We start from the raw sequence: 14,905 nt of genomic DNA on the forward strand, positions 1-14,905 counted from the left end.
CTGGTCGCCATACATGAAAGGGTCCAGAGAAGAGCGACTAAAATGGTTACAGTGAGAGTACAGTGAGAGTACAGTGAGAGAGAAGCTGGGCTTATTCTCCCTTGAAAAGAGGAGACTGGGAGACATGATTGAAACATTCAAGATAATGAAGGGAATAGACTTTGTAGATAAAGACATGACCTAAGGTATGACCTCTCTCTGCTACCTGAATCCAAGCTCTGTCCCTATTGGGTTCTTTGCCTAAGAATTCTTTGTCTCAGAGTCAGTCACATTTATGCTACCATCTGAAACACAGGTGGTCGTGTTCCCCCTCCTCCCCCCCCCCAAAAAAGACCAGTCTTTTTACCTGAAGCTATCTGATGAAATGCATGAATAATTCAACATTTCATTTCTGGAAGTTGGAATACCTTACTGTCTAACTATTCTCTCACCTCTGCCACAAAGCTTGTTCTTTAAATCTTCACCTCCAGCTGAAATATTAAAAAATCTACCAACTGTGAGTCCTATATAGTTATTTATTGAATAAAGTATATTTCAGAAAACTATAAGGACTTCCCATGTGTGCGTTGGTATGCTAAGGTAGTCTAGGAATTTCTATTATTTGTTCCTGCCCTGACCATGGCCCTTTTGGGTTGCAATCGAGATATTTTGAGTGTGCAGCATGAACAGAGTGAGCACATGAATCCAAATTAGTTCCAATTAAGTGCCAATTAACTAATGCCAATAACTGGTTAGCACCCAATCGACTATGCATGCATCTTTGCTATTGAATACATTATGACATGAAAGTCCAGAGAATCATTTTATTCACAGTTACTTAATACATTAGGGCAGTGGTCGCCATTCTTTTTCATATGAAAGCCCACTGTGTGAATATGAGAAAGCTCGGAGGGCCACCAACAGATTTCAAGCATACACATACTATTAATTTTGTAAACTGCCTTGATCTGCTCATTCAGTCTGGATATTATATATTAAAAATTAATATTAATTCTACAGCACTTTTAAGGATTTTGCAAACTCACTTTATTCCATAAATGAGATACTTGAGCAATACACTTAAAAGATTGTTTGCAGTTATTATATAATGTGTAAAAATTAACATTTTTACAGTATTTGAAGAGCATTTTAGCTATTTGAGGGCCGCAATGGAGGGCTTCATGGCCTTCAGCCCTGGGGCCACACATTGGAGACCATCGCATTAGGTCATTTTAGAAGGTTAGGCAGTTACATGTGTAAATGGTCCTATGTATGTAGAAAAGCCATTGCTTAAAAAAGTATACCCTTGGCATGCACATATTTGGATGGGATGTGGTTTGGTTAGATCTTAAAAGTAAGAATTGACAAACTGGGACAGACAGAAGGTCCATCAAACCCAGTATCCCAACAGTGGCCAACTCAGGTCCTACGTACCTGGCAGAAACCCAAAGGACAGCAACATTCCAGAGCTCATATTGTGATGTCATAATGCCTCATTCCTAAGAGCCTCATGCCTCATGCCAAACATCACTGATGTCACAATGGCTTGATTGCCCTATGCTTGGTTCTCATAAGAACATATGAATTGGTCATACTGGGACAGACCGAAGGTTCATCAAGTGCAGTATCCTGTTTCCAACAGTGGTCACAAGTACCAAGCTAGAACCCAAGCTGTAAAACAGATTTTATGCTGCTTATCTTAAGAATAATCCCCTCAAAGATTTTTCAAACTATTGTTTAAATTTATGAAGCAGCTTATAATACTTTTAAAAAGACACAACAAGCAGGAATCAACAAGCAGACAAGTGGCATTCTGAGATTCCCCTTGTGTCTTTTTAAAAGTATTATAAGCTGCTTCATAAAGCATGATATAAATTTAAACAATAGTTTGAAAAATCTTTGAGTGGATTGATATTATAGAGTGCCTAATAGGATTGCGATATCTTAAGAATAAGTCCATCTCTATGGACTTCTATTTTTTAGAAAATTATCCAAATCGACTATGCTAAGCTGATTTCACCACATTCTCTGGCATGTTCTTTTTCTCTTTGTATATTATTGTTGCTTTATTATAAATTGCTCTTTCATCTTTTGCTCTTTATGATGGCACTGTTGCCCCTTTTATTTGTTGTTTCTCCCACAATACAAAACATGTGCTGAAAGGTTGTTGTAAGTTTCAAGAGAAAATAATATAGTTATTTGTAAATAAATAAAAAATGTGTATACTATTACCTGTTTTGCAATGAAAAATCCTAAATACACCAAAGGTTTTAATTTTCACATTCATTCCTGCTCTAAGGCATACATAACTGTTATCTAAGTGCTGATTTGGACCTGGAATGTGGAGAAGGAAATTGTGCGAACTTCTTTGCTCTTTAAAGCCACCTCAGACCATCCCAAAATGAATTTATAGTTTAGCTCCTTGGATAACAACTCCTTGATGTTCAGTTTTATAAAATCTGCTACTTTCACATGCAAATGTCAGCACTTACACATGCAGGTTGCAAAATCTGCTGACACACAAAATCATTCATCTCTCAGAACCAAAAATATCTTGCAACTAGACTACATTTCCATACGCCCTGTGCGTGAGCCAAGAATACCTGCTGAACATATCCTCCTTCAGAGGCATCAAATACAAAAGTGTCAGGACAAGAATGTTCTCAGTGATGGAACTCCCTTCTGAAGGAATTAAAACAAGAAAAAGAGACTGGAAAGTTCAAGAAAGGGATAAAGACCATCATCCTCTTCACAGCCTAACAAATAAAGCAACATAGAGGAGACAGTAGGCTAGTCCCCACTAGGAATACGATAGAGATACCGTTCTTTCTCCTGTCCTCACCGCTACTCTCGCACAGAGTGGTGGAGACCTGCAGCGGTGCTGAGTTCATTTCTCCCTTCCTTCCCTGCTTCCCTCCCCCTTCAGGCCTGTGCTATTCAAGCAGATCGGGAAGCCTTTCCCCCCTTCCCACCCCCCTTTTCTCTGCCTGCTCGGAGGGGAGGCTCTTTCCTGGGATCATTAGTAATGGTATAGAAGCTTTCAATAAACTGGTTACTTTATGCTGTGCTCTGTGATTTCTGTATACAGTATTTGGAGTTTTTTGTATTCAGATAATTTCTATGTATGAATATTGCTTTGTGTTGTGGTTTGTAACTTCTAAGTATAAGTCAGATCCCTCTTAGAATCAACCTAACAGATCCTCAGATGCACCACTCCTTGTTCAGTTTCATAACACTAAACTTTAAGTGCAGAATGTTCCCCTGATCAGTTGTGTTAAAACACCCTTGTGAATATTAAATCTTTATAAATATGTTTTAATATTTCATTGTATTTATATTGCTAGTACTTAAGCTTTTTTTGTGGTCACTGTTAGGGACTGCTATGCTGACATGTTTTGCAGGACATGCTTTATCGAGGCTGGGTCCCTAGTAGTGATGCGCCATCGATTTTGACCAAAATTAACACAACTGATCCAGGGAAGATTCTGCACATACAGCTTAGCATTATAAACCTGTAAAAATGCGGAGTGGTGCATCTGAAAAAAACAGTAGTATGTAGCAGTACATACAGTACATACAGTACATTACAACAGTAGTATGTAGCCCTAGTATAAGTCAGATTCTAACAGGGCTCCTTTTTACGAAGGTGCGCTAGCCAAAAAACTACCGCCTGCTCATGAGGAGGCAGTAGCGGCTAGTGCGCGTGGCATTTTAGCATACGCTATTAGCATTTTAGCATTTAGCATTTTAGCATACGCGTTAAGGCCCATGACGCACCCTTAGACTCATTGAGTTTAGTTTGAAAATTGTGCAGTAGAATAGGTGGTTTGTAACTTGACATAAAATTCTCAAGAAACATCTCTTGGGGAAAAAAAACAGTGTCTGTATGGCCAGTATGTCAGACCTTCTTAAAAGCAAATGGCTTGTTTTGAATTTGGATGATTTGGGGGTTGTTGGGGGTTTTTTTTTTTTTAAAGATGGCAAACAAAATCTAGCTGGACAAAACATCTAGCTGGGCCATTAAAAAAAAAAAAAATTAGACATCTTGTGGGTTCAAAAACGGATATTTTCTCCCACCCAATTTTTAGATGTTTTTCTCAAGAGTTGGATCCGCTCCAGGTGGAGATGGTTTTACGGTAGAGTTTTATAAATCATTCCAAATTACCGTATTACCATATTTGTTATATGTATATAAGAACATAAGAAGTCGCCTCTGCTGGTTCAGACCGGTGGTCCATCACGCCCAGCGGTCCGCATCCGCGGCGGCCCATCAGGTCCATGATCCCTTAAAATTCGCCTTGATACCCTTTCTGTATCCTATCTTTACCCTTATCTGTATCCCTCAATTCCTTTATCTGTCAGGAATTTATCCAATTGCAGGCCTATTTCCTTAATTAATGCAGAATGCTAAAACATTGGCTATACGTTTGACTAAAGCTCTCCCTTTTGGAATGCATCAAACAGGCTCAGAGACATTCTTCTAACAATACTAGGCTGACCTTTGAATTTATCAAAAGCCTTAAATGATCCGGCTTTTTCTGTATCCCTAGATACCTTTGATCGAGTTGAATGTACCTTCATGTATTGGAATTGTTTGGTATAGGATCAGGATTTATACAAATGGTTCAAACATTGTATAGCTCCCCTGTTGCTAAACTATATATTAATAATAATTTTTCAGAAGGTTTCAGGTTGCAGAGGGGGGTTAGACAAGGCTGTCCCTTATCTCCTTTCCTTTTTGATATTGTAGTAGAACCCTTATTAGCTATTCAGCAAGCGAAGGAGATACAGGGCATTCCTTGTAGAGATCGTGAATATAAAGTATCTGCTTATGCGGATTTATTTAAGAAATCCTGAGACAACCATTCCTTGCTTACTTGAAATAATAGAGAAATTTGGAAAATTTTCAGGATACAAGATAAATTCTTCCACTTAATGTTCACTGTACAAAAGGTTTGTTTGATTCATTTCCCTTTCTTTGGAAAGAAGATGGAATAAAGTACTTAGGCATTTGGATTAAAAATACCCTGGAAGAAACAATGAAAATAAATGAAAAACTTTTATTACAGAAGGTAACAGAAATGTGTGAGCAATGGAATCCTTTACATCTTTCATGGTGGGGGAGAGTCCAAACTATTAAAATTATGATTTTGCCTGTGGTTTGTTATCAGATGAGTATGTTGCCGTTTTTTTTCAAGGGTCCTTTTATAAAAAATTAAATAGCATTCTTACAAAATTTATTTGGCTGGGTAAAACTCCTAGAGTTGCTTTGGTATCTGTACAAAAGACGATTTTACAGGGGGGGGGGGGTAAATTTTCCCAATTTTTATAGGTACCATCAATCCTATATTTTGCGCCAGGGTATGTATTGGGTCCTCCCAGAGCTCATGGAAAAACTCCCAGATTGGTTGTGGTTAGAATGGCAACTCATGTCTCCAATACGTCTATTTGTATTTTTCGGAATCATTGATTTGATGATGACTTTTCTAGTTAGAATTTGCTGCTTTTAGTGATAGAAATTTCATGCACTGGCACTTTTTGCAAATCTAGATCTCATTCACAACATTCTATTTATTTATTATATTTGCACAATTTTTCATGTCTTGTTTTGCATATATTATTAATATATTTATTTAGTAAGGAACCTTTTTTATTAAGTGTATTATATGTTAGGCACAATTTGCTAATGTTTGTTAATGTTCATGCATGTATTTACTATAGATTATGTATTTAGATTATGTATATGCAAGTCAGTAACCAATATTTGCACAATTTACTCATCTCTTATTTATTGTATATTTATTTATTTATTGGTTTAGTTTTAGGAAATTTCAAGATGTGTGGGAGCTATTAACAAAATATTGTACTGATTAGAAGACATTTTTTCCCTTAAATTTAGAGGTTCAATTATGAGGTGGGAGGGAGGGTAATTTTATTATTACATATTGTACAAGGTATTTGATTATATAATAGGAAAGGGTGGGAAGGGTGGGAGATAGAAGCATATCATTTGTATTATTGATGATTATTAAGTGATATATTTATTGTTAATCTGTTTTAACATATTGACACACTTATTGTAAGTTTGAAAATGAATAAAGATTTAAAAAAAAGTCCAAAGTCAGATTTAAATATCCTATCAAAAATCCTAAACACATAAGAATAGCCCTATTGGGTCAGACCAGTTTCTTATATGTCTGAGGGGATCTCTTCAAAAGGTAGAGGAGACACATTTACAAAGATGAAATCAATGAACCTGATTTGGTCTTTCTTTGTCTGTGTTCACTCCCTTTGTGGGGGATGCTGGTCTCAGCTGGAGGAAATAAATTTGAGATGGGTTCTTAATAACCATTAATCATAGTATTTAACCTCTTTATTCAGGCGTACAGATAAAATCCGGACCTTCATCCTAAGTGTGGTCCATGTCTTTCTGTATGTGAACAGCTATTTTGTTTTATTGGTAACAAGGAGCTAAGGTGAGACAAGCAACAGAATCCTACAAAAAGGATGAATCATCAAAATACCACAAATTGGTTCAAGTGTGGCTTTATTTTGAGCACAAATGGAGAGTTCTCAGAGCAGAGGAAATATGATGAAAATATAGCAAAAAATTCTTAAACAAATATTCTTACATGAAAGAGTCCAACCTGGTGGCATCACCACCTAGTAAGTGGATCTCTCTCATTATACCCATCTCTATACAGGGTAAATGAGAGAGAGCGTGGTATTTACCATGCAGAACTATTTGAGGTAAGATGGAGGGGTTTATTACTGTCTACATAAAGTACTGTAAATCTTTACAAAACTGTGTACAATAGGAAGACGACTGACTTGCAGTACTATATTCTTAGTGTTCCAGACTTCTAATGATGTTTTGTGCCTACTACATCACTCGCTCTCTTGCTCACACACACGGAATTTGAATAATAATGTAAAAATGTCTGCTAAGCATGAAGTCTCAAGAATTCATTTACTGGCCGGACTGTTGCTGTTTGCTTCACCTCCTCTATTCTTAGAGAAAATCTGCATGTTTTCCATACATGTGGAATGTATATATAGAAAATCCTTCTGTTTCCAGGTTATGCTTAGTACTGAAATAAAGGTCCGACAATCCTTTGGTGACTTCTGACATTGCAAACACGTTCTAACTGCACTTTGACCAGTGTTTTTCAACGCAAGGAACGGGAGCCCAACGGTGGCCCCTGGAGACTATCTAGAGTGGTCCTCATCATTATTCTGTCCTTTAGTTTGTTACTCCATGCCCCTCTATCCAAACTCATGACAGCAAGGGGGAAGTGGATGAGGGAATGAGCCACGTTTGAAGGACAAGGCATTTCTCAATAGATGAAGAGGATGCATTTGGAAATGCCCACCACCCTGAGGATACGCCCAACAAAAGGCTTGATGGCAGGCAGATGTCATAGACACGTACTGGTCAGCAGTGTCGTGGCCTTGCATGGGAAGATATTTGGCGTCTTTCCTTCAGTTCATTTGGATCCAAAGTGGCCCCTACTTAAAACTGAGTGAAGACCACTGAGCAGACTCATGATTATTCATGATTCTGTTCCTTGGGTCCATTTCCTTTTCTTCTTGTTCCTAAGTTTCTCTTTTTCATACTTTTACATATTTATCATTTTTTCCACAGGGTATACAATTTTAGGACCACTACCACAGCTGTTTGTTTTTTAAAAATAAAAGTTCCAACTTTGAGCAAATTTATGATGCTATATTCTGATTTTCATATACCAGTCATTCACCCATTGCGTTCAGATGTGAATCAGTATATCACCACCCTGTTTATTTAATCTAAGTAATGAGGAGCTTTCCACACCACTGACAATGCCTCAGAAGAAAAAGATATTTATTTTTCTAGTCACTAACTATGGGCTAGATTTACTAAAAGGCATTGCCCCGTTACCATGTGCACATTAATGCATGTTACTTAACAGTTTTATGCATGATATAGCTCTATATGACTGAAAACCTATTTTTTTGCCAGTATTACCGCATCAAAGGACAACTCCTATAGCCACCAGTTTTACATTTTCTAAAATAAAATTTGGATCTACCTAAGAGCTAGGATGCTGCAATTTTTCTAAGTCATCATTAAGAGTAGCTGAAGGTGCATGTTTTACATGATGTGGACACACTGGCTCCCTTCCGTGTTATCTCCCCAAGCTTCCCAGTATACTCCTGGTGCCAGTGTTGGGATGGTGCTCTTTGAATGTGTTTGTCCGGAAACCGGTGGCAAAGTTCTAATGAACCTCAAATTAAGAGGACAGAGAATACCTCTTCCTACTGTAAGGGTCTGAAAAGCATTTTCAGAAGGGAAACTATTTGAAGTACCTCTTGGTTTTCCACTAAGTCAAAAGATGCATCTTCTGCACTGTATGGCTGGAACAGGAACACCATGGCTGGAAACCATGCTGTTGTGCACTTCCTCAAAATCTGAACTTCAGTTATCATGTGATAAGACTGTAATCCTGAAAAATTATGCATGGTAACATTAAGCCTCGTTTTACTACATCTTAGGGGAGGGGGAAATTGGAATGTAATTGAAGGAAAAGTTACAAAGAGAAGGAAGACCTGGAAGTCTTCTCTTCCCTCATCTCCTTTGCCAACACAGGCACCGATACTTCCTTAGACATGGACTAATATGCCCACTAAACATCACAAATGTCCCTGACATCACCCAACCCCCAAGACTCTGCCAGTCACATGACACTTTGTGTATCAACGCCTGTGAAATAAAGTAGTTTAGAATGTATTTTGGTTCAAAACCCCAAGTTCTTTCTTCTCCTCCCTTCCCTCTCCCCCCCCTCCCGGAGCAGGCTGTTCTTATAAATACTGCTTGGCAACTGATTTCATCAGAAAATGACAAGACATTAAAAAACTGCAGAGTTAAAGCTACATTTGGCTTCAGCGTTAAGGCCAATCCAGGTACACAGGTCCTTAGAGGCAACAGTATTATCCGAAGAGTAACAGGTTCCCCATCAACTTCCCTTTATCAACCTCTTTAGTGTTGGTTTAAAGTGCTTGGTGCCTTTGTGGGCTTCTTACTATTGTTCTGCAGTCAGGGAACCTTTATTGCTGCCAAAGGTAGGGCTTTTATTTGAAGACGTAATTGATCAAGAGCTGGCATGTAAGAAAGACGCAGAGGAGGAACCAGGAGCGAGAGTTCATAAGCCAACTTTCCAAGCTGCAAGTGTTCTTCCTAGGCAAAGAGTTGTTCTTCAGAGCAGTGAGATTTCTAAAGTTAAAGCAATGATAAAGATGCATTAGAGAGGAGCATTTCTTAAGAAGATGTAATAATACACATTTTCCTCTACCCTCCTCTAGGGTTACCAGATGTCCAGGTGCCCAGTGAGATTTACAAAATGCGGCAGTTTGTCCAGGTTTTGGAAGGCCCAGAGCATGCACAGATGTGATATAACGTTATCAAGTAGCATTTGTGCATGCTCGAAGGCTCTCAAGACACGGCCACTGTGTGGGGGCAGTATAGAGTGGAGCTGTGCTGTGCTGGGGCAGAATGGGGTGGGGCCACATGTCCTCTCTTTTTACAGGCAAAATCTGGTAACCCTCCCCTCCCCCTCTCTTCATTTAATAATCAAATCTTTGGCATAGACAGCATGACCACTTATGAAGAAATGAAGGCAGTAAACTCTGCTAATCATTGATCAAAGGTCCCAAATATAAACAGAGAAACATGATGGCAGATAAAGGCCAAATGTCCTATCTGGTCTGCTCATCTACAGTAACCATTATCTCTTCCTCTCTCTAAGAGATCCCTCTTGCCTATCCCAGGATTTCTTGAAATCAAATACAGTCTTTGTCTCTACCACTTCTTCTGGGAAACTGTTCCACGCATCTGCCACCCTTTCTATAAAAATAAATATATTTCCTTAGATTACTCCAGAGCCTATCACCTCTTAACCTCATCCTATGCCCTCTCAGTCCAGAGCTTCCTTTCAAATGAAAGACTCGACTCATGCGCATTTACATTTCATAGGTATTTAAACATCTCTCCTGCCTCTTCTGCCATCATCTTCCCTCTCCTGCCTTTCCTCCAAAGTATACAGATTAAGATCTTTAAATCTGTCCCCATGCCCCCATGAAGACCATGCACCAATTTAGTAGCTTTCCTCTGGACCGATAAAGGGGTGATATTTGGTACTGGTCAGCCAAAGTTACCTAGTTAGCTTTTATTTATTAATGAATATAGCCTGCCCTGAAAGGCCTCTCATGGGCATTGGGTTACCATATTTTCTTCTGCAAAATCCTGGACTTGTGACCCCATCCCGTTCTGCCTCAGCCCCACCCAGATCCGTCTCCAGCCCCACCCAAGTTCAGCCTTTAGCCCTGGCGCATTCTGCCCCCAATCCTGCCCCCACAGAGCCTCCTTTCTTCCCCGACAATCTCCAGCTGCATCTGGAGGGCCTGGAGCATGTGCGGATGTGTGTGACAATGTGTGGTCAGAGGCCATCCAGATGTGGCCGGAGCTCGTCAGGGCTTTCCAAAACCTGGACAAACTGGGTTTTCCTGGACATCTGGTAACCTTACATGGGCAATATATCAAAAAATCAAGCTGGAAAAATCCCCATGTGGTAGTGAAAGGAGGCCTGTGGTACCAGATCCCGGCTGTAGTTGTGATTTCAGATAGATAAAGGAAAAAAACCTTTCTCCCACCTCAAGGCACATCATTTCCATATTATGGCCCACTCTTGCACTAAAGTGTAGTGCACTCCCATCAAGGCACAAGACCAATTCTCTTTTCAGATGATGTTTATATTTGGTACTCAAATGCATGCTAAAGCTTTATAGAAGTCCTGATTTTTCTGCATAATTAGAACATGTGTGTCCAAATTCTACACGTACCAAGCCGTTTTGTGACAGCTACTGACAACATGTTTGGCTTGCCAGCCAAATGGTTAGGTTTTGCTTAAGATGAACTCTTTTAATGTAATGCTAATTATAAAGCTCTTGCCCCTCCTCTTTTATGAGTGCATAGCACAGGTTTTAGCGCCGGCAGCAGCAAAATTCTATGAGTGTTGAAGCAGATACCATTGCTGCCAGACTAAAACCCACACTATGTGTTTGTAAAAGAGGGGGTTAATTTGTATAATCAAGCGAGAGCCTTTCTTAAGCAGTGCTGGCTCTAAAGAAATTAATGTGCACAATAAGGAGATGTAATCTTAAGTGAAACTGCAAAATTTCCAACAAGCATAGCAAGATATTTACTGAAAACTGCATTAAGGTCGACACAGTACCTGTGTATGTCCTGCTGGGTTCTCTGTAACTCTGCAATAGCTGCTTGGATTTCCTTGAGCTCCGTTGTCCCCTTTTGACATTGAAAACATGGGCTACCAAAACCTATCACAATCCAAAATAATACTATCAGACCTCTGGTTAATGTACTGGATACATCCTAGTGTGAGGACAAGAATTTCGACAGTTGTATTCTTCTCTGGGTTATTTGTCTTAAGGATCTCTGTTTTGAAAAGAACTACCCTGCTCCCTGCCTAGAGCAAAACTCTAGGGTCATTACCTTTAAGAAGATACATGGAAAAGCAACAAGCAAAAAACAAAAGGAATTGACCCCAAAATATCCACAAAGAAGAAAATCCAGAGAAAACCAAAAAAACTCTGTGGAGTGACGATGTTCCCAAATGGATTTTATTTGAAAGTATCAAAGTTCCAAAGGTACACTAAAATCATCCACATAAAATAATTCCATCCACATAAAAGTAAATCATCCACATAAGAGACTTAAAGGACCTAGTCCGCTAGGGATACAGGACCCAACACAGTCCGCGTTTCAACAAAAAGTCTTCTTCAGGGGTCCCTGGGGGTCCTATAAAGGTGAGTACGTTGGTTCCTGTATCCCTAGCGGACTAGGTCCTTTAAGGCTCTTATGTGGATGATTTACTTTTATGTGGATGGAATTATTTTATGTGGATGATTTTAGTGTACCTTTGGAACTTTGATACTTTCAAATAAAGTCCATTTAGGAACATCGTCACTCCACAGAGTTTTTTTGGTTTTCTCTGTACATGGAAAAAGCAGTTCACAGACAAGAAGTTGTGGGGATAAGAACAAATATTTCTGTAGTGAGTAGGTGCCTGGGCTCTCTTATAAACAGAGGAAGGAGTAACCAAAGCATGGCTGGGACAGCTTCACACTGAAGTGACATGAGAAAAGGGGAGGGGAGATGGTAGAGTCAGTAGAACAGGTATAAGTGGATCGATTTTTTACTGTCAAAAATAACAAAGACTCTATGAAGTTACAGGGAAGTACTTTTAAAATCAATAGGAGGAAATATTTTTTCACTCAGAGAATAGTTAAGCTCTGGAATGTGTTGCCAGAGTTAGTGGTAAGAGTGGTTAACACCATTTACTGAATCTGATCCTTAACCTTTTTATTGCTTTGTGTACTTTAATTTTGTGGTTACATTGTGTGTTTATGAAAATTAATGGAAGAAATGGCATTTACAATTAGTACCATTAAGGGGGTGGGGTGTAGGATAGGACAGAGCTTGGGTAGGGTCTGGGGTGGAGTATGGGCGGAGCTTTTGGGCCCCCCCAAATAAAAAAAGCATTCCGTTGCCTATGCCTTAGATTACTTAGAGCCTATGCCCTCTCATTCTGTAGTTTCCTTTCAACTGAAAGAGACTCGCCTCGTGCACAATTATGCTACATACATATTTGTCTCTACCATATCTCTCCTCTCCCACCTTTCCTCCAAAGTACACATATTGAGATCTTTAAGTCTGCCTTATGATGTAGACAACTATTTTAGTAGTCTTCCTCTGGACTGATTCCATCCTGTTTATATCTTTTTTTTGAAGCTGCGGTCTCCAGAATTGTACACAATATAGCTACTCTTGCTCCCTTGCACTAAGTCTTTCATGAACTCACATTAAACAACTTAATGTCATAAGAACAGCCTATGAGCTTTTAGGGAAATACTTTCATTTTCTGAAGCTGGTTGTTCCCCTAGGGCTACATAAATAGGAAAACGCCTGTGCCTGAAAGTCTCAAATAAAATCTGTCCTTACTGATGCTGTGTAAGAGTTACAGCTCCAAATAGAAATCAGGATGATGATCTTGGAAGGAAGCTCGAGTATCACAAAATGTATCTGCTGTTTTTACTGGTGTGATGACAATTAGGTACCAAGAGATCAAAAGAAGTCCAGCTTGTGGGATTAAATTAATTAACAAAACAGAAATGAAATTAGCAGAAAGGATAAACATGAATGAGAGAAAAGCACTTGCCATCGTCGTCGGAGAGTTCCTGCACAGGTTCTGGGGTTGAGCAGCTGCTTTCAGTGTTCTGGCTGCAGCTAGAGGGCTGGTCGCTGGATTTCCTCTGCCTACAGTCTCTTGCTGGCCTCTGTGTGGGAGAATTATTAATCAGAGCATTACACAAACACTCAAGTACAAGCCTTGGGGTGTGACTCTGTATTATATACGCAGAAGAGGACAATAAAAATGCTACAGCTTCTCCGAGCACCACTTTATTTATTTTCAAAAATATCTACGGGTCAACATTCAGCTGGAAAAGTACTGATTGCTACCAGCTAATTAGACCTTGATACTCAAGGGCAGGGGTGCCCACACCTTTGGGGCTTGCGAGATAATTTTAAAAAGACCAAGTCAAAATGATCTACCAACTATAAAATTAAAAACAAAACAAAACACAAAGAAAATGTTAATTATCATTTATATTCTGGGGTTTTTTCAAGGAGGTCAAGGCAGATGACTCTATGCAATATCACCTCAGTAATAACTATACAAAAAAATAGACAAATACACCCCCCTCCCTTTTTACTAAACCAAGAGAGCAGTTTTTAGCGCAGGGAGCTGCGCTGAATGGCCCACGTTGCTCTCCATGCTCATAGGCTCCCTGCACTAAAAACCACTATTGTGGTTTAATAAAAGGGAGCCATATTGCAAAATATAGACAGCAAATATAAATTCTCAAAATGGAGACATTTTGATCACTAAATTGAAAATAAAATCATTTTTCTTACCTTTGTTGTCTGGTGATTTCATGAGTCTCTGGTAGCACTTTCTTCTGACTGTGCATCCAAAATTTCTTCCCTTCTTTCAGCCTCCTGTATGCTTCCTCTCCTCCAGACCTCATTCTCTCCCCCAACTTTTTCTTTATTTCTCCCTGCCCCCTTCTTTCTTTCTGTCTCCCTGCCTCCTTTTCTTTCTCTCTCTCTCCATGCCCCCTTTCTTTCTGATTTTCTGTTCCCCCTTTCTTTCTGTTTCCCTTCTTTCTTTCTCCCTGCCCTCCCCCAAGCCGCCGCCGCCATCGGTGAATAGGTCCTCAAGCCACTAGGTTTGCCGATGCCCCAAGCTCTCCCCGTAGAAGCGTTGCGCTGACCAGCATTCCACTTCCCGACATCAGGGGTTCCTGGCCAGGCAGCGATTGGCTGGCCCAGAACTTACTCTCCAACGTCAGAATTGACGTTGGGGAGAGGAATACTGGTCAGTCTGACACTTCTGCAGGGAGGGTGGTGGGGACGTCGGAGAGAGGAAGGCTGATCGGCCCCGTAGATCGAGACGGCAACACGAGTCTATCATGGAGCCCGAGATAGGTTCCACAATCGACTCGCGTTCCCTTCCCACTCTACCAGTCGATCGTGATCGATATATTGGGCACCCCTGCTCAAGGGTAATCTCTTCAGCAAGGCGGTTAATAAATCCGAGTACATAAATAAGGCCGGACCCTGTGATTAAATATCTGGATCTGTGGCAACACCTGAAGTTATGCTGTAGGGTCATGAAATGGTTAACTGTTGTTTAAAATATTGCTCTGGCCTACATAGCTGAAGAAAGTTTACAACTTTAGGCAGACTTCATCTGCCTAAAATGTATGTCCCTGCCTTACCACATTGTAAGCTAAATAGATAAGAGTTTGA

At 39.8% G+C, this 14,905-nt stretch overlaps 1 protein-coding gene across 3 annotated transcripts in view; it reads right to left on the bottom strand.

Annotated features, from left to right (window-relative positions):
- The window catches only part of OSBPL5 (oxysterol binding protein like 5), a 431,224-nt gene that overhangs the window by 3,621 nt on the left and 412,698 nt on the right, over positions 1-14,905 (bottom strand). For 2 of the 3 annotated variants that reach the window (XM_033928646.1, XM_033928647.1), the window contains exons 20-22: positions 13,251-13,368; positions 11,247-11,349; positions 6,510-9,229 (exon numbers count right to left, since the gene is read on the bottom strand). In XM_033928646.1, the coding sequence (XP_033784537.1) occupies positions 9,088-9,229; positions 11,247-11,349; positions 13,251-13,368 (363 nt within the window). In that variant the 3' untranslated portion in view covers positions 6,510-9,087. Of the gene's footprint in view, positions 1-6,509; positions 9,230-11,246; positions 11,350-13,250; positions 13,369-14,905 lie in introns of those variants that run through there. The other variant, XR_004537637.1, reaches the window with a different exon arrangement.

The sequence above is a fragment of the Geotrypetes seraphini genome, chromosome 19 (assembly GCF_902459505.1).
Source record: "Geotrypetes seraphini chromosome 19, aGeoSer1.1, whole genome shotgun sequence".
In the NCBI taxonomy this organism is placed as follows: domain Eukaryota; kingdom Metazoa; phylum Chordata; class Amphibia; order Gymnophiona; family Dermophiidae; genus Geotrypetes; species Geotrypetes seraphini.